This window comes from Aulonocara stuartgranti (assembly GCF_965226115.1).
Source record: "Aulonocara stuartgranti genome assembly, chromosome: 16".
In the NCBI taxonomy this organism is placed as follows: domain Eukaryota; kingdom Metazoa; phylum Chordata; class Actinopteri; order Cichliformes; family Cichlidae; genus Aulonocara; species Aulonocara stuartgranti.
This window is the reverse complement of record NC_138952.1, coordinates 21691229-21711075: the sequence shown is the minus strand read 5'-3', so window position 1 is coordinate 21711075 and position 19847 is coordinate 21691229. Positions and strand designations below refer to the sequence as shown.

The following is a 19847-nucleotide window of genomic DNA, read 5'->3' as shown; positions in this document are numbered from 1 at the left end:
CCATTACATCTGACATAAAACTAATACAGGATTTCAAAAAAAAAAAAAAATGATATCAGAGGATTGGTTTATGCATCAGGACAACGATCCACCCCCCAAACAAACAAAAAAGACAACATCCAAAAACGTTTTTGGAGTGACCTAGTCAAAGTCCGGGCTTAAAGCCGATTGAGATTCTTTGTGATGACCTTAAACATGCCATTAATGCTCTGAAACCCTCCAACGTCGCTGAATTAAAACAATTCTGCAAAGAACACCAAGGCCTTGGTGTTCCCCCGGAAAAGGTGGAAAAGGTAACTAGGGAAAGGGAGTTTTGCTTAGGCTGTTGCCCCCACAACCTGGTGCCAGATACACATAAGAAAATGAATGGATGGATGGATGGATAGATGAATCTATGGATGGAGAAAGTTTACCTTGCCCAGCTTTTCAAGAGTTACAAATACACAACTCATATGATAATTCAAGCAAAGAAAGGCAAACGATTAAACCCTTATGAGCGAAGAAAAACATTTGTGACTACTTTATTAAAAAAAAATTGTATGGTAACAGGGTTAAATGAGAGTAACAGGCCTGCACAAGATAACGGGGTTGAACGGATGTATTACTTTTATTTGTAGATTATGTCATACATCTGACAAATAAATACTCAGGACTACACAGAAATGTTGTTTATCTTTATATAATATCTTATATATTTTTTAACATGTTTGAAATGTTTGTTTTATATGTACAGTAACAGGACTGCAAATCAGTGCTGATATTAGAGTTTTCTCAGAAAAGGATGTAAGCTGATAGTTGACTGTGAAAGTCAAGAATAAATATAGAGATATAAACAAAGGAATTAAACTTTTAAATTAATTTCTATTTTGGTAATATAAATATCAAGGTTTGCATTGGTTGGAATGACACAATCTAGTCAGAAAAGACTGGAAAAATACAAAATATATCACAGAGAACTGACCTTTCATCTAACCACGGAGCTCAATCGTGTCACTGATTTTTTGTCAAGTCACTCACTGTTTAGGCTGCACATAGGGTTGCAGTGCGTAATGACTCTTCTTTAATATATAATATAAGTTGATGATGAACAAAATCAAAACAAGAAAAAAAGTGGATTTATAACTATTTTTAACTGTTATAAATTAGTTATTGAGAATTTGGCAAGAGAAAGAAAATGCTATTTTGATAGTTCTCAAGAGCTATTTTGCATTTAAATGATATTTTGGAATTGAACCACCTTCACACTACAAATGTATGTTGTAGTCCTTTGTGAGTGGATTGTATTCAAATTCATATGTGTGTGTGTGTGTGTGTGGGGGGGGGGGGGGGGGGGCAAAGAAAATCTCCTGCATTTGTACGATGGCTCACTAACAGTGACAAAAGTGAGTGTTAAGACCTCTCCAGTGCACTTGCTATCACTGTTATTTGCACCAAATCAGGTGAAATTGTTTCACAATGACTCATGGCTTCCTAACTGAACAGATTTGCATCCCTGGAGATTAACTAACTTTGTGTTAAACCTTCGATACTCTGACCCCTTACTTATTTCACGTCTTGTCATATTAACACATTTTTTATGGCGCACTCCTGTGCAGCAGACGGCGCTACATGTATCACGAGGGCTCTGGTATCCACCAATCCAAAGAGCTCCAGGTTGTGGGCATGAACTATTTTGACCGCTTTGCTTTCGTCTCATTCGTGCTGTCCAATCAAGCTCCACTAAAGCGAGGCACCGCCAAGATCAGATTGTGAGAGACGCTGCTGTAGCAAGGCTAACGGAAAGTCGATAGGAAAGGCTAGCGAGCGATCTGTTAACCTGTAAGGTGCACCGGTAAGCAGCATCTACTCAACTGCAGCTTGTCACTCAGCTGACGCATATGATAGCACTGACGTTAAATATCTGTATGACCGTCTATTGTTTGTTAAGTATATAGGAAAAAAAATGTTACCGCCAATAAATACAAAGCTAACCGTCGAGGTAAACTTGTAGCTAATTCTGGGGTTGTCGATGACAGCTGGGGTTTAGCTTCTGTGCTAACCCACTAGCTAGTCAGTGGGCTAACAAAGCGCTGAAGCACCTACTTCTTGAAGTGCAATCACGAGCTAGCTCAGTGTTAAAATAAACATTTTAATAATAAAGTAAAGTACCTTTTGCATTGCATTTAATATATCCTCTTTCAAGTCGCTAACTTACGGCATGTAGCTGACGGTAACGAAGTGAAGAGCAAAGCTAGTTTTTGCGGTTCATGATGATTGTAATCGACCTGATTACAGTAACGTACTTGTATTGGATCCATATGCAACAGTTCGTTTGGAAGCGAACCTTATAAAAACTAATATTTAAGTTTTAGACACCTCAAAATGGCCACCTTTCTGTGAATTTAGCGTCAGGAAAGTATTCGTAAGGCTCTTCGTGTTTTATTAAGAACAAATAAGAAAGGTTACGCGATTAAATGCGTGGAATAATAATAATAATGGTAATACTAATAAGTCGAGGGTTTAAATGTAACTTCCAGACAACAAAGCGTGTTATTCATTAGTTAGCTATGTGTTTTGATACTGGTTACTACACTGGCAAAAGGAGGTCAGCGGTTGACAATAAAACGCAATCAACTCACGGAGTATATACGGCTACCTGCAACTGGTATTTTAGAAGTTGTGGTTAACTGTGGCAAAAAAATTTATCGTCTGGATAAAATCCACCTTGCTGGCATCGATGGCAAACTTTGTTTACTTTTTCAGTCTCTTTGACTTGGAAACGATCACTCTTTGTACAGCTAGCACACAGCAAGTTATGCAAATCCTGTCATGGCTTGTTGTATTAAAAAATAAGCTTAAAAGTGAAATACTCAATGTGAATACATTATTTCGTACTTCAAATGAACTATATAATTGTTAAAAAGTATCTCGACATTTCTTAGTTTGTTTCCTGTTTAGTGGGGATTTAGACCTCCTCTTCCTCCATTCTCAAATGCCAACAACAACAGCCGTCGAGGAGACAGAGTGCACTCGTAAGCGCATACAGTCACCACAGTGAAGCTCATTCATCGTGCGAAAGGCACGTTCACTATTTTAAGTGTTAACCCATGCTGAAGTGTAGCTGGGATCTGCAGCACGGAACCAATAATCGCAACATTTCTACATGAATCGTCTCAGAGCGTGCAGGAGCTAACTAGTAAGCTAAGACCAGCAAGCTGGGTCTACCGCTAGCTGTTAGCAGCTAGCTGCGTCCAACAAAAGATTGTTCGTGCTAATCGACATATAATATGACCGCTGTTACAGTATCATGCAGCCACAGTGCCTGGAGCCATATAGTGCCTTCTCTGTTGCGACATTATCAGTTTAGCGCTGTTGTGATAAAGTTCGCTTGTTTGCGTGACCTGTAGCAGAAGTTGGACGGTGCCTCTCCTCCGGACGTGCTCGGTACCTGAAGTAGGCCTTGTGCACACTTAGCGTAGTAAAAGTTGTGAGCATCAAGGGATGGCTTAATATGGTTTCCTGCATAAAAAGAACACTTAAAAGTACTGCTCGGTGGCTCGTTCACGTGAGATTGGTGTGAGAAGCGTACATGTCTGCGCATTTTGGATAATAAAACAAACAGTGACGCTAACATTGGTGATGTAGTTAGCTTTCTACAATGTGCTCTTAGCAAGCAGACCAGATGGGCCTTACTTCAGAAATAAGTTTAAATTTCCTCTCCAAAACAAAGTGAAACACAGCTTAGCTTGGGAAACAGTATTGGGAAATATAATGTTTGGGTCAAACTGCAATTTTGTCATTATTTAAGTAATAGTTTGTTCTCTTTCTGTTTGCAGGGGTCTGAATAGTGACTGGCAGAAGAAAAGTCTTTTTAACCTAAAGCATACCTCTTTTCGGTCCTTTGGGATCATGGCTAAAGATGTAAGTAAATATATACATGGTTTCATGAGAAACATCAGGCTATTTCTGCGGTGTCACTTAAGTACTGTAGCTAATTTGGGTCCTTCAGTTTACTGGCTGCACTTAGTCTTGTAGTGTTTTCTTTTCTTTTTCTCTTTAAATAGACTGTGGGATTTGTTTAGTGACTTCATAGTGGAGTGGTTTATACATTTGCCTTACAAAAGATCCCCTGTTAGGTCCTGGAAGGTGACATAGTTCCATTGAATCAGGAAGGGCATCCGGCGTTAAAACTGTGACAAATCAAACTTGTGCAACTCGCTGCGGTGACCATTCGTAAATAAGGCATCAGCCAAAAGTAGCTTCTACTGTATGGAGTTTGTTTAACTTGACTCGTCTTCAATTCTTTGGTTTCTGTAGTATATTAAGTTGTTCTCTTTTACAGGCTGGTCTAATTGAAACCAATGGAGAGCTAAAGGTTTTCATCGATCAGAATCTGAGCCCTAGTAAAGGTATATTTTATGTATATTTTACAGAAATTGTGCATATGTGATATGCAGGGCTTTCTAAGCAACATGTACAGTCTAGTTTAAGAGGCAGCAGAGCTGTTTGTTGGTAGGTGGACAATAGGGGGCAATGGTGTTTCATTCAAAAGCTTCCCTCATTAATGATCTTCTCATGTCTCCTATAAGGTGTCCTGTCCTTGGTTACTGTCCAGCCCACAGCTGCCCCTGTGGCCAAACAGCTACTACCCAAAACCCTTGGGCCATCCAATGTGAACGTCGCTACACACATGCAAAATGTGCCACACATGGTGAGTGAGGTCCTGTTAAGTCAGCATTATGTGGTTTCTTTTCTCTTAAGGCGTAGAAACCCTCAGCAAATTTAAAGAATGCTTTGGCTCTGCTAAATATTAGCTAGATGAATTTTTGTAGGGTTTTACTCTGCTTTATATGAATGTTGTATAAGCCCCCTCCATTATCATTGTGAGGTGACCGGGGAGAGGGTAGCTGGAGGCAGTTGATCCTAAGCTCATCAACTCTACAGTCAGCAGGATTACACCCATCATCCCATTATGTACAAGGAATGTATACATAACGGAAATCAGCTTAGATATCACCTTACTAAAGGAATAGATCACCCGTCTTCAAGATGCCTCACATTGCTGTTAGGGATGCAGTTTTTTAAAGCTGTGTCTTTAACTGTCATCAGCCCAATTCAGCATCAGGTTTTTATTAGTCATCATAAATGACTGAAATTCTAAAAATGTCTTATTTCTCCCTTAAAGCTGTATTCAAACAATCGCCAATGATGATTTTCATGACAAACCAAATATTTTGCTTACAAAGTCAAATTCTGTCAAATGAAATAACTGTCATTTAACTTTACTGCTTCACCTGTCAGCTATCTAATGCAAGGCCAAATGTATTTAAATCATTCCTTATTGCACTGAGGGTAGTTATAGCTTTCTGCAAGGTATCCTCAAAATGACAGAAATCAGCAGAAGATGCGCGTCCTAAAGAGAGTGAACAGAGTCCCACCTTGAGTTTATGTTCAGTGTGAATTGGTTCTTGTAGTTAAACATAAAATATTTAAGTGTGAGGCTTTAGAAGAAATATTACATGTCAAGATTTGAGTACATGAGGTTTTAGAGGAGAAACTCATTGTTGATGACAACAAAAGCATGACTATCAGTGTGTGTTCTTTCTCTTCTCTGTGGTCTTCCTGTAGGTGATTGGAACACCCCAGAGGCCTACCGTATCGAACACCATTTTGGTAAACAGTCCACACACACCCAGTTCCCAGTTCCTCACACAGAGTCAACCAGCCGATGCCTCTCCTTGGTCATCAGGGTAAGGCTTCAAATTGCCCTTAAGATTTTAAGCTTGGGACATTATTGGTGAGCTCTGTCCAGATTAAGCTAAGCATTTTAGAATGGGTCAAGTCTGATAGCTATTCATAGCAATAATAAAAAAAAAAAAGTGAATGCCAGATTGCCACACATCAGTGTGTTTGTGTTCATAGTGACGTGGGCTCGTTTTTTTTTTTTTATGTTTGCAGAAAACGTGGGAAGAAAGGGGAAAAGAATGGGAAGGGCTTGAGGCATTTTTCCATGAAGGTGTGCGAGAAGGTGCAGAAGAAAGGAGTGACCACGTACAATGAAGTGGCAGATGAACTGGTGGCAGAATTCAGCTCATCAGACAACCACATGTCACCGAATGACTCAGTGAGCACTGCCGCTGTGTGATACTGTCTCAGTGATGCAGACTGATTACTCCTGATGAAGATATTTTAATTCTAAGATATATTTTTTAATGTTTTGAATTGCGTCTTTTTTTTTCTCTCTCATTTCAGCATGTGTATGACCAGAAGAACATTCGGCGACGCGTTTATGATGCACTTAACGTGCTTATGGCCATGAACATTATTTCTAAAGAGAAAAAAGAAATCAAGTGGATTGGTCTACCCACCAACTCAGCGCAAGAGTGCCAAAACCTAGAGGTAGAAACGCACAGCGAAGACAGTCACTCCTGCTTTTGTTACCAGTGTTAAAACGCTTTTATTTCAACTGTAGGTGGAGAGACAAAGGCGGCTGGAGAGGATTAAGCAGAAACAATCACAGCTTCAGGAGCTCATACTGCAGGTTGGATTTGAGTGCTGGTACTTGTGTGATCAAAGGGGGGCTACAATTATAGTCTTTATAGTGGTAATTGTGCATCAGGGCTGCAGAAGACGCTTCATAAATACCCCACGAACTGATTGGCCTCTTTAGATTGCTTTTGTCTGCGTTTTGTCTCTTTTTGTGATGCTGGATCATAATGAATCAGTAATAAACAGAAGTTCTTCTCATTGAATCTCTATATATGCAAGTAGCACATGCAAAATGGCAACTTAAAATTGTTACAATGTAAAAGAAAAAATTAGTGTTTAAAAAAAAAAAAAGCATAAATATATCCAAGAATGGTGTAGTGCTACACTTAGTTCTTTGCAGCTGTTTGAGTTTTAACTTGTCTTTGATCTTGTCTTACAGCAAATAGCTTTTAAGAACCTGGTTCAGAGGAATAGGCAGACAGAGCAGCAGGCAAACCGACCTCCACCTCCCAACTCCATCATCCACCTTCCTTTCATTATTGTCAACACCAGCAAGAAAACTGTCATTGACTGCAGCATCTCCAATGACAAGTGTGTGATCATCAGCTCTGTTATTTAAAATGCTGGCACTTGGAATAATTTGTAACTGGGGGGGGGAAAGAAATTATCCAAAAAGTGGGGGAGGTGTTCACATTTTCATCAAGGCGCTGGTAGTGCTTCACCGGGCTGTATTTATTAGGGCTTTAATAAATAGTTGCGGAACAACATGTACTTGACAACAGCCCGTCAGCCACATAAGCTGCTTTATTTTTTCTAGCCATGTGACATGATTGTATGTAATACCTTGGAGCTGCATAGGTGGGAAACTCAACTATAATTGCAGGTTAATTGTGTTCTGGTTCTTGGCAAATAAGCTAAAAGAGGCTTGGAAGCCTTCTGTCAGTGCAAAGCCATTATAGTGTGGTATCAAGATGTGCATTATAACAATAACTAGAATCTCCTCATTTTTAACTCAACATTTCAGTGTGTATAGGATTAGTGGCTGACTTGAAGAAGTAAATATGAGGCCTTCCCACATGCAACTAAACCAGGGGTGTCCAACTCCAGGTCTCAAGGGCCGATGTCCTGCAGGTTTTAGATATCACCCTGGATCAGGACACCTAAATCAACTGATTAGTTCATTACCAGCCTCTGGAGAACTTCAAGACATGCTGAGGAGGTAATTTCGTCATTTAAATCAGCTGTGTTGGATCAAGGACTCATCTAAAACCTGCAGGGCACCGACCCTTGAGGCCTGGAGTTCGACACCCCTGATCTAAGCTAATCCCCGCTTTGTAGATTAACTTTATTTTGAAAGGAATACTAGTAGCTGTCCTCAACGGGCTAACTAAAATACTGAAGAACCTTTGGCTAATTTCTTCTTAGCCAAAGGTGTTGAAAATGGGACCCATGTTCTATTCTATTCAGTATGCTGTCCTTGATTTGGTACCCATGATCTTCTTTAAAATTAGAACGAACACTTGTTTGGATAATTGACCCTTTCCCATTTTTCCACTCTTCAGGTTTGAGTATTTGTTTAACTTCGACAGCATGTTTGAGATCCACGATGACATCGAGGTGCTAAAACGTATGGGCATGGCCTGCGGCTTGGAGGTGGGAAAGTGTTCTCCAGAGGATCTGAAAATCGCACGTAGCCTGGTGCCCAAAGCTCTAGAGCCTTATGTTATAGGTAAGTGACCAATATCCCTATGAGTTTGGCCCCCCTACCCCCCCTGGAAATTACGCCCCTGGTACTTGGTGCAGTTGTGAACACAGTAATCACACTTGGATGGGGACCAAACAATTGGACCAAGACCCTTTGGAGCAGCGGTCTCCAACCCCTGGGCCACGGACCGCTACCGGTCCGTGAGTCATTTGGTACCGGGCCGCAAGAGTTGAGGCTCAGGTGGGAAACTTATGGTTTTCAGAGTTTTTATTAGTTTCTATCGTTTTTGTTTTTTTAATAATTTTTATCGTTAACTCTGTTTCCCTGGGTCTTTTCCCCTGTGGTGCAAAAAAGGTTGGGGATCGCAGCTTTGGAGGGCAGGGTCTTGGGACACTTTATAAAGAAAATAAATTAAAAAAAAAAAAAAAAAAAAACCTCCAGTGCGGCTTATGGTATGATGATCTGACCTAACTACCAGGTCTGCATTTTCTGAAAATGAGTGAAAAACAGCTACACGTTTACAAACTCGTCAACTCGGTCTAGAGTGAGAGGTGAGAAAAACAAGCTTAGACAGAAACTGCTTCAAAGGGTTAGTCTTCATCTGCAGTTAAAGTAGGCAAGAATCTGATTGTGCTTTCTGAATCCCTTTGTTCTATATCTCTTATCCCCACTCAGGTCTGCAAATAGTCGAAGGTCTTCATTCTAATTCATTTTCTCTTTATCCAGAAATGGCCAAAGGTCCCATCAGTAACGTCTACATCACTGGAGGTTCCTCTGCTAATGGAGCCCGTTACCCTGCAAACAGGTAAGAGTTGCTAAATGTGATGTAGCTCTAATGTGCACACTGCTTTTTCTAACATTTCCCCATCCTCTTATGCAGTGATGGCTGCACTGATGGCACCATGGCGTCCAGTTCAAACGATTCTCACTACAGCGGGTCTCGTGTGGAGACTCCAGTGTCTTACATGGGGGATGACGACGATGAGGATGAGTACGATGAGAATGACGATGAAGACTAACCTCCCTACACCTCGCCACTCCAACAAGCACAGTCTTCAAAACCACCCTCACCGTGGGAATTTAGTCCACTGTCGTGTGTGCTTTTTTTTTTCTTTTCTCCCCTCCGCCCTGTTTACCTGTATTTCTGTCTGGCTTTCTCAGGGGTGTCGATGAAAATTAAAAGAACAGAGGTGTTTGCACCCACCTTTTTCTGCTCCTGAGTCACCTGCACCACAGCTCAGTGGGAGGTGTCGTCCAAGGGAACTGTAGTCTTTGTCCCTGCCACCTGAAGTCTTTGTCTAATCCACTTCTTAATAAGCCATCCCACTAAAAAGCAACTCTAAGGCCTACTGCTGTTGGAGAATGTATAATGTACCCGTTTGACTTATAATTTTTTTTTCTGCAGTTGCATATGGCAGACATGATCAAAATGTTCCAAGGTGGCCAAAGTGTCTGCTGTGAGATGTGTTGTTAGTGCAACACCATGGATTCGGAATGGCTTAACACAGATGCCACTGCATCACAGTATGGGGCTCCATCACATCTCGTCATGCTTTGTTTGTTTTGTTTTGGTTTTGTGTTCTGAGCAATTTGAAATGGTTTCCCGATTGTTTTTGGGCTGGCTTCCTTCTGTTCCGTAGGCAGCTGCTTTCCTGATCTTCTTTGCTAGTTTTATTTGTATTCCAGAGTTGAGGAATTCTCCATCACCGCCCTGTTAATGCCTTGGTAGTGTTTACAAAATAATGGCAGCAGCGAGGTAAAGACTTTCATAACCCAGGCTCCTAGGTAAATAAGCTTTCTTTGTTAATTACATATATGAATCCTACAACAATTGTAGCTTATAGTTTCCTTTAGAGGCCAGTGGTAAAGATAGACCTACAAAAATTATTGATGTAACAATGTGTGGTTGTATAGGTCTTTATGTACACCCTTCAAAGATCTCCCTTTTAAAACTGAGCAACACGTGTACTGACTCTTCCAAATACCTTTTTCTGTAATCTAATATAAGTTTGCAAATTAAATATAGATTGTTTTAATAAGTTTGTATCCACAATTCATGATTTTTCTGGGGTTGGGGTAAGGTCGACTGTCTGTTGGGTTGGAAACAAAGTTTGCTTAAATAGTAATATGAGAGGTGAGCAGAAGGCGCTAGAAACGTCTAGCTGGGTCGTTGTCTCAACCCTGTCTATTAAAAGAACTGGGGAAGGAAACTAGCTCGGTTTTTAAAGAAGTTGACTGCTTGTCAAAAGAAAACCACAAGGGATACACTGCTTGGATGCCTAACACTTGGGAAAAGGATGCCTGACAATGATTATGCTGCTGCAGTGTGATTGGTTCTTACATTATGCTAGTTTGCTTTGTCAGCAGTTTTTAATTAGATTTGGCCAAAAACTGTGGATACACTGCAGATACTGGAATATTGGGGGGGGGAGCATTTATTTTAGCATCTGTTAATTCTCTGATAAACCGGATCCTGTGACTTGTTTAGAGCTGTTGAGTTCTTTTAATTCAGAAATCCTGGAAGACTAACAGTTTATCTAATTTTGGCTCTGGAATCCACCATAAAAAATACAAAATAACACACAGATGTGGTTGGAGGGAGTTTGCTTAAATTTAATTAAACTGTAAAATTACACCAATTTTATACATGGGCCCCAATGAAATTAGACAACTTCCAATAAAATAAAGAAAAATTACAAATGACTGAAATCTATAAAACTATGGATATTACAAAGAATGAGTTTTGCCATTTTTGATGTCTTGCCCAACCTCCTTCGATTGTTTGTTCGTGGGTTTTTCTACCTAATTTGGTTGGTTTGGCATTGTCATTGCATAACTTTCCACTTTACCTTTGTCCAAACACATTCGGGTTGCTCTTGCATTAACGTTTAATTCACTGTTTTAAGCTTTGCTGCGTTTGGCTGAAGACAGTAAAGCTCTGTACGATTCAGAATTCATCTTGCTGCTTCTGTGTTTTGTCACATCATCAATAAACAGTCGTGAAACCAGTTCCAGTGGAAGCATGCATGTCCATACATTACACTGCCTCCGTTGTGTTTGGATTATGTAGTATGCTTCGATTCATATTCTGTCCCACGCCTCGTCCATCCTGTTTTGTTTTGTTTCTCCCTCCCATCATTCTGTTACAGGCTGCTGTTGTAACTGTCCAACAGTGCTGTTCCTCAGTATGATTTGGGTCAGTTGTCCATCCACAGTTCACAAGAATCACTACTTCTCCTACAGTGCTAGTTAGTTTTTACTTGTGCACAGCTGTCACCCAGTGGGTCTTTAACCTGTTCTCATGATCATATTCATAATGGATTGTGAGCCAGATTAGGCGCTACTTTGATGTTGTTGTTGTAGATGGTTTTGGTCAAGTCTGTATGTTCTTTCATGGGCTCTTTATGGTAGACAGGGACCATTCCTTTGACAGGATAGGTGGTGTTTGTCTTTACCATGGAAAGGATCCTGTGATCATCCCGCTCTATTTTTATTCTGTTTACTAAGCATTTTCACTAGTGCGTTTTGTGTTGTTGTTGTTGTTGTTTTGTTTTTGTTTTTTTGCTGTCAAAGAGTGGCCTGTTTAATTTGCATTGAGGGCTCATTTGAACATATAGAATTTGAAAGCTGCCGTTTCCAGCAGCAGCTTCCAGAAGTGCTATACTTGAACGTGTTGCCTTTACCTGCTTGATTTATGACAAAATGACAGGATTAGACAGGTACATTCTGGGTAGGATCTCATAAATTGCCGACAACAAGAAAAAGCAAATTCCTTCCGTCCATAATGGAACCTGGGGGACTGAACACACTGTTCTTGCAACCTGAACTAGATATATCGCCATTCAAAGTTAAATAAGACACTTCTGAGGATCATCCTTATGTAGGGCCTGCTTTAAACAGTGTTTCTTTGCTGACTCGTGGCTAATGGAGTGATCTCAAAGACTTCTCTTGGCCTTACATTTAGTATTTAGCCATATTTTCCATTTTAAATGCAATATTTTGAAACTTTTAATATTTTTCCCTATGCTGCCAAACCCTATTGGCTGTTAAAAACATCCCAGTGCATTTCAGCATTTGGTAGGCCTTTTGGGTTATCTCAAATATTATTCCTCATTCAAACTGAAGCTTTAATGTGAAGCAGAGTGGTGCTTATAGGCTGTATGAACTGCTAACTGGTTTGCCAGTTGACTGGTGATATCCTGCATATATGCTGCTTGTGTTGTTCTGTTCCAGCATGTGCTCGCACACTTTGTCTGGGGCATTGGGGTGTTAATGGATTACTGAAAGGTGTTGACTCAGGTGTGTGTGTGTGTGTGTGTGTGTGTGTGTGAGAGAGGGTGGTACAGTGCTCAAAGTGTGCTGGGATCTAGTTCAGTCTCCAGTTCCCGTTTGTCTCTCATGCTCCCTCTGCCACTCTGCTGTGATCTGTCTCCTGTTCTCTCAGTCTTGCTTCAGCCTGTCCTCTTTTTCTTCCTCACCCCTGCGCGTTAGTTGGCAGCATTTACCGTTCACCGCCTTTCTCTCTTTGCGATGTCTTCTTTTTGCATTGCTTAACAGTCACTTACCCTCAACATGGATATCGGAGGACTCACAACCGTGGTAGCAAATTCTGCTTACATCAATGCTCGTGGAAGCATCGATGGCTCTAATCCAGCAGCAGCTCGGGATAAAAAGTACCACTCTCGCCTCAAATTGCCCCACATCACTGTGTGCGAGGGTCTGAAGGACACCCTAGATTTATCCTTTGACTCAGTCTGTGTTGAACAGCCAATTGGCAAACGTCTCTTTAGGGAATTCTTGGACGCAAACAAAGAGTATCACGGGGCATGTCGCTTGTGGAAAGACATCGAGGACTATGACCTGGCAGAGGACTCTGAAAGGGCAAAAAAAGCTTCGAAGTTAGTTCAGCGTTACATGGACCCCTCTGCCAAACACTTCTGCCCGTTCCTCAGTGAGGACATCATAACGAAGGTGAAAGAATCCCTCGAGGCTGTAGGTGATGATTTGTTCTCTGCAGCGCTGGCCAAGACTTTGGACTATCTGCGCGAGGCCCCCTACACTTTCTTCCTGGAGAGCATGTACCTGAAGAGGTTCCTGCAGTGGAAATGGCTGGAGATGCAGCCCATGGATGAAGACTGGTTCCTCGATTTCCGTGTGCTGGGGAAAGGTGGGTTTGGAGAGGTGTCTGCCTGTCAGATGAAAGCCACGGGAAAACTGTACGCCTGTAAGAAACTCAACAAGAAGAGGCTGAAGAAGAGGAAAGGCTACGAGGTGAGAGAATTAATGTCATTTGCTCGATGCTCATTTACTGAACATGCCTTTGGCTTTTTGCCTCCCCCAGTGGTGGAAGAAAACCATTTTAAATGGGGGCAAAATCACAGCATCGAAATACTTTGTGAGAAAACATTTATCAACAACGTAGAAGATCTCATCAGGCAGAGTATTTCCTCTAACAGGATTATAATTATTCATACATTTATATAATAACATGGCTTTCATAATGCAGCTCCTATCTGGGGATATTTGAACTACTACCCGAGTAACTGCCACGACTAACACAACACACTGACATAATCATGCATAATTCATCTGTTCATTCTTTTTTGTATTATCTGAAGTAAAAGTTACTGCAAACTACTAGTAAACAAGGTAAAACGAACAAAACATACTTCAGACCCTAATGAGCTTTTGCAGATTTATAATATCTGTTTCAGCTGGATGGTAATAAATATATTTAAAAATGAAATGGCTTTCTCTCCATGTAATGAGATGTGGAAATTGGAAGCTCTAAGGGAGAAATTTTATAACAACCTAAAAGTAGAATTAGTTTTGACTGTATCAGTTATTTATTTTATCACTGTGTAATGAGTGGCATCCTTTGGATTTATACTTTGGAGTAAGTGCCTTCCACTGAGCAGGGCTGCAATGGTGCTAATCATCTTTGTCCCTGCCTCTGTCTCATTTGGCTTTAGCCTGCAGTATTAAACACTGAGACAGGGATAGAGTGATTACTGGGAGCTTTATGGAAAAGCTCTTCTGAAGGGAACTCCTTGGCGCTGTTGCATTTTGCCCTTGACTTGTCCGAGGTCATTCTCTGAAGTGTATACCTGAACCTCTCCTCCAAATGACACACACAATGAGACAAACATTACAGTTTGGTTCAACCTGAGCAACGAAACATCCATTTAGTTTCACATTGTTATTCTTAATTTAAAAGATGGCATGTGAGCATTTTTCAAAGTTGTCTTTCCTATTTGTTTCCTGTAGGGGGCGTTGGTGGAGAAATGTATTCTTGAGAAGGTTCACAGTCGCTTCATTGTGTCGCTGGCATACGCCTTTCAGACAAAGGAGGAGCTTTGTCTGGTCATGACCATCATGAATGGAGGAGATCTCAAGTAACTTTGTTTTGAAGCATGAACATCTGGCTGTAGCACACACCCCTTAACCCTTATTAGCATGTTGTTGCTTTAGTTGCAGCCTAAACTTCTATAATCTTTAAGTATCTCCTTTGCCAGCGAAGCAAAGGTTATTACAGAGATGTTGAAGTCCGCTGTAATGTGCTGGAAATGACATTCACCCAGATGTGTCAGTGTTCATCTGCAGACTTAGTGTAACAAGTGCAGAGTCAGATTATGCACAATTTCAGCTAAAATATAAAGTATTTGCCTTTTTAGCTCAGATTACTTAGAAAGCAAGACAATAGATTTTTTTTTTCTTATTTAAAGCAAACATCCTTTAATCCTAGAAAATCAAATTTTAATGCTTACAGTCTGCACACGTAGAACCAGCAGCGTATGGGCATGCTTAAGATGTAAAACACTGCAAATGTGTGCATATTGAAGGCCTTTAATAATTAGCCTTGGCTTATCTGTTCCCTGTAGGTACCATGTTTACCTGGTGGATGAAAACAACCCAGGGTTTGATGAGCCTCGAGCCTGTTTTTACATTGCCCAGATCATCCAGGGCTTGGAGCACCTCCACCAGAAAAGAATCATCTACCGAGATCTCAAACCAGAAAATGTGCTGCTTGATAATGACGGTAATACATTATAATCACATTTTTGGAGAATAATATGATTATGAGCTAATAATATATGTTTTTTTAAATCACAACAGGGAATGTACGTATATCTGACTTGGGTCTTGCTGTGCAACTAAAAGAAGGCAAAACCATGACAAAAGGCTATGCTGGGACTCCAGGTGGGTCTCATCTGCACCCACTGAGAAATCTGTATGCAGGTTCACGTTTAAGGGTAATCTTGCAGGTTTAATTTTTAATTGTAGCTCATCTTGTCGTTGTTTTTATTTTTATTTTTTGCAGGTTACATGGCACCAGAGATGCTAAAGGGAGAAAAGTACGACTCCTCCGTTGACTACTTCACTCTTGGAGTGACTTTATATGAGTTCGTGGCTGCTAAGAATCCGTTCAGAAACAGAGGAGAGAAGGTGAGAGTCTAAACTGCAGGTGGTACTTTCTGTGCAAAGAAAGCAGACAGAGGAAAGAAGAGGTTTAGAAGCTGTTGATCTTCTTCTCAGGTGGAACGTGAGGAGATGAAAGAGCGTATGCTAACTCGGGTGGTGACCTACACTGACAGCTTTAGTGAGCATGCAAAATCGTTGTGTGATGGGCTGCTGGCCAAGGAGGTGGATCAGAGGATGGGTTTTAAGAATGGATGCTGTGACGAAATCAGAGCACATCCATTTTTCAGCGGCATTAACTGGAGGAAACTGAACGCAGGTAACCTTTCGATATTTGCTCAAGATCTTTTTGATTTAGGAAAAAGTTTGAAGCCACTAACCATTTAATGTGGTGCTTAATTCAAATTTGTCACTTTATTTCAGGAATTCTACCTCCTCCTTTTGTCCCTGACCCCAAAGTGGTGTATGCTAAAAGTCTGGATGACGTCGGGGCATTCTCCTCTGTGAAGGGGGTGGCATTGGAAGATCCTGATAAGAACTTTTTTGACGAGTTCTCCACGGGCAACATCTCCATTCCTTGGCAAGAGGAGATGATCGAGATGGGAATTTACGGAGAGCTCAACGTTTGGGGCCCTGAAGGCACCATCCCCAACGATCTCCGCAGGGAGTCCATACTAGAGCAGCCAAAGTCATCGACGTGTTGCTTATCTTAGAGTCACTAACACGCGTGAACTGCACAGACTTTCGTTTCTTTAGAGCATGCGGCATGAAGACACCATGAGAGACACCAGTCGGTTCTGAACTTTGTGATCGCACACTGAAAAAGTTTATGTCGACATGGGAACAGCAAGAATAGACTGGAGGCGGACTTCCAGCCTGAAATGAACTTGATCATAGATTTAGGTGTTGAAAAATTCCAAATTGCTGACATCTGTCATCTATTGTCCCTTCAGTCTTCTGCCCCTCATCTCCTTTCACCATCAACCTGCTCACTTACTTCTCTTTATATGTATATGTGATGAATTATTGTAAAGCTTTTAGATTTAAAATGCATTAAAAAAAAATCCCATTTTGGAGCCAGGGTTTAGTGATGTGTTATCTTTGGTGCTAAGTGACAGTTACATGTTGACCATGTAAGAGCTGCATATCTGCTCCTGTAGGGTTCATGCCACTTAATAGAAGGTGTCTTTTTTTCTTAGTGTTTAATACATACTAAATGCTAACACATCAGAGATGCAAAGTCTCGTGCCTGTGGAACTCTTTTTCTTAAGGGGTTTATTTCATGGGTTTTGATGACTTTCGATGGTTTTATGACTATTCCAGCGCAGAGTCACTTTGATAAGTTTATGTAGTCTAGATAGTGTGAGACAAATATGAGTATAGGATGAATGTTTACGGTAAAATTATTTATTTTCAAGAACTGTCGGACTGAAGTTGAAATATCAAATATTTGGGACAAAACACCCCAAATCTGGCAAATAAAATAGCTTATTGAAACTTGAGTCAGGAACTTCATTTCTGCTTAATGATGGTTATAGCACTGTCCAGGAATGTAAGCACAGATCAGAACCAGGCGTGGAATATTTCATAACCTTTGACATCACTGGAAGCTCCCACTCCTAAAGCCTCCTTGTCACTCCTTTGCCATGGCTTTATAAATCCTGATCTCCTGCTGCGGCAGCTCGGTCAGCAACGTGGTGTTAAAATGGCTCTTAAAGCACTCTGTGAACCTCAGGTCTGACTGGAACCGGATCTTGTTGGCCCACAGCAGCGTTGTTTGACTTCCTGGTGGGCAAAAGTGACGCATAGTTTTCAACAGTTCTTCACGGCAGTCGTGGTGATAGACCACATCAGCTGCGAGCACGAAGTCGTAGTGGTATGATGCATAGGGGAAGTCTCGATCCAGGTCCTGACCCCAGGAGAGAGCAACCACTTGAGGGGTGTAGCGGCAGCGGCCCCTGGTGTTTCGCAGCAGGTTGAAGGTCAGGTTAGATAATATGTCTGGCAGATCTGTTGCCGTCACCCAAGCACCTGGCAAAAAGTGGGTTGAAACGCAAAACAACAGAGACATCAAAACATAATGATTATTTTTTTTAATTTTGTAATTATTGTGCATTTTGTTATGGAAGCTTGTTTCCCCCTCTAAAAAAAAGAAAACTATTCCTAACTGGCAGTCAAAACTTCAAGTTATTTTCTCAATTTGGTAAATATATTTTTTTAAATAAAAGCAACAATTCTTAACTTGTGGATAACAAAAAACTAAACTAAATATAAACTTACAGGCTGCTTTGAGTTTTTCACTAATTATAGTTTCTGCTGAACCAGTAGCAAAATGATTTACTCTAATTGTAAGGAATTTTGGTGAGCAAGCTGAAGTTGCATCGTTTTTGTTTTATTTATTTATTTTTTCCAAGTTTTTTACTTTAAATTCAATCATTTTATTTTATTGGGAATAAATGAAACCTTTGTTTCCACTCTGGGCTTAATGGAGGGGCTTATGGATAACAGCATCAATCCAGTGATCGCTGTATCCATAATATATCTAAGTTACAACCCCTCTGTTGTATGCAGTACAGGAGAACTATGTGGGAGGATGGTCGTTGTGCTTTAACAATGAATTCCAGTGTTTTTAGTTGCGTCATGACTTTTCCCGCGAGTTCCATCACCAAGCTGAAATGTAACTTTTGCATAAAAGCAGAAATATGAAATATTCAGTGCACACATTATGCGCGAGTGGGAATTAACCCTTTATGGATTTTTCTTTGTCTTAAAGCCAAGAATATCACCACTTAACTAAGTCCTAAGCAGAGATGGGCAGTAACGCGTAACTTGTAAATAATTACTTTTGAAAATAAGTAATCAGTAAAGTAACGGGATTACTTTTTTGGGGGAAGTAATCAGTAATTAGTTACCGATTACTTTTTTTTAAGTAACTTGACCAACACTGGTCCTAAGTAACAAATATAAACTAGTGTATTGCCAGTTTATTAGGATGCATCATTTATTCTTAAATGAATGTGTTCCCAACATCAAATCTAAAAGATTAAAGGTAAAGTTTCATACATGCAGCACATGCACAACTGCATTATCAAAATGCACTTACCAAGCAGACTTGCTACAATAGAAGCTAAGCCAGTCCCAGCTCCAATCTCAAGTACTGCTTTGTCCATCAGGTTCACTTGTTGCTGGTTGTTCTCCAAGAACTGGCACAAAGCTATTGCCTACAAAAATAAAATTCTTGTCACATTTGCAACACATTTTCAAAATGAGCCAATGCCCATGGCAGCCCCTTACCCCAGGCCAGATCAGAGCACCGTACGTATCCATGGACTCTCGGATGCTGATGTCATGACCGGCAAAATGAAAAGACTCGTTTCCCCGAGCGTAATAAACACTCGGCTCCCAGAGGTTCCTCCTGCTCAGAGCCTCTTTTGCCATCACCCTCTGGTCTGTCAGTACTGCATGAGCAGAGCGTGACATGAAGAGACAGGTTATACTAACAAATTAGCAAAGTTCAGTTAAAAAAAAAAACGAATTATACTTGCCTGACATGCAAAAACTAGACTTGTACATAAGAGATACAGTTTGAATATACCTTTAATAGCAGTTCCCTCCTCCTCCACCTCCTTATCATCTTCCCTTTTCTTTCCAGGAGGCTTTTGTCTTACTGGCTGGCTGAGTGCAGATGATCTCTCCATAAGCATCTTAAATTAAAGTTCCCATCATGGGTCAAGAAAAAGAAGAAAAAGAAAAAAACCCAAAACAAAATTATTATTATTATTATTATTTTTTTAAAAAGGCCCCTTTATGTAACGATTGTTCATTTGAATCTCAGTAAAAGTTGGAATGGATTCAGAGTGGACTGGATTTAGTCCGCTAGTCTCTTTGGCTGCCACTGGACTGCGAACTGGAGCCCAGAAACACAGCTGGTTAAATCCTGAGGTCAACAAGCCACAGTCATGGATACAGAGCACACTGTGTTTACCTCAGATGAAAAGCACACTCAGATAAATTCCAGTGCAAAGACTAAAGTTACATTTATACAATTTTATAAAATAATTAGCGTCATTTTAAGAATTTTCAAACGAAATATATTCTTAATAAAATAGAAATAGTTTGCAAGAAGATGTGAAACCTACCAGTAGGAAGTATGCCCCGTGTGTTTTCTTGTTGTGTGTCTGCACTTGCCTCTGTGTGCTCTGAGTTTATACACAGAGCATCGTCTGTGACACACCCCTGAGTAAAGCTGGGGTCT

At 40.6% G+C, this 19847-nt stretch overlaps 3 protein-coding genes across 7 annotated transcripts; 2 read left to right on the top strand and 1 right to left on the bottom strand.

Annotated features, from left to right (window-relative positions):
- Positions 1 to 1645: 1645 nt before the first annotated feature.
- Positions 1646 to 10212, top strand: tfdp1a (transcription factor Dp-1, a). 4 transcript variants are annotated; one of them, XM_082509078.1, is made up of 12 exons: positions 1646 to 1831; positions 3816 to 3900; positions 4322 to 4388; positions 4569 to 4690; positions 5608 to 5729; positions 5938 to 6103; positions 6232 to 6378; positions 6452 to 6520; positions 6908 to 7059; positions 8031 to 8197; positions 8900 to 8978; positions 9054 to 10212. In XM_082509078.1, the coding sequence occupies exons 2-12, from the start codon at positions 3889 to 3891 to the stop codon at positions 9190 to 9192; spliced, it is 1242 nt and encodes a 413-aa protein (XP_082365204.1). In that variant the 5' UTR covers positions 1646 to 1831; positions 3816 to 3888; the 3' UTR covers positions 9193 to 10212. The 4 variants fall into 4 exon arrangements, with proteins under 4 accessions (XP_082365204.1, XP_082365206.1, XP_082365205.1 ...); XM_082509080.1 differs by lacking the exon at positions 1646 to 1831 and adding an exon at positions 2922 to 3011; XM_082509079.1 differs by lacking the exon at positions 1646 to 1831 and adding an exon at positions 2960 to 3058.
- Positions 10213 to 12470: 2258 nt separating this feature from the next.
- LOC309691434 (rhodopsin kinase GRK1-like) lies at positions 12471 to 16668 on the top strand. Its single transcript, XM_082509077.1, has 7 exons — positions 12471 to 13444; positions 14441 to 14568; positions 15055 to 15212; positions 15290 to 15373; positions 15495 to 15619; positions 15710 to 15911; positions 16016 to 16668. Exons 1-7 carry the CDS (start codon positions 12746 to 12748, stop codon positions 16303 to 16305), a joined length of 1686 nt encoding a protein of 561 aa, XP_082365203.1. The 5' UTR covers positions 12471 to 12745; the 3' UTR covers positions 16306 to 16668.
- A 112-nt stretch (positions 16669 to 16780) lies between these two features.
- On the bottom strand, positions 16781 to 19847 carry mettl21cb (methyltransferase 21C, AARS1 lysine b). Of its 2 annotated transcripts, XM_082509082.1 has the most exons (5): positions 19732 to 19847; positions 19188 to 19296; positions 18887 to 19050; positions 18696 to 18813; positions 16781 to 17623 (listed from the first exon to the last, which is right to left on the bottom strand). In XM_082509082.1, exons 2-5 carry the CDS (start codon positions 19294 to 19296, stop codon positions 17226 to 17228), a joined length of 789 nt encoding a protein of 262 aa, XP_082365208.1. In that variant the 5' UTR covers positions 19732 to 19847; the 3' UTR covers positions 16781 to 17225. The 2 variants fall into 2 exon arrangements, with proteins under 2 accessions (XP_082365208.1, XP_082365209.1); XM_082509083.1 differs by lacking the exon at positions 19732 to 19847 and having other exon boundaries at positions 19188 to 19399.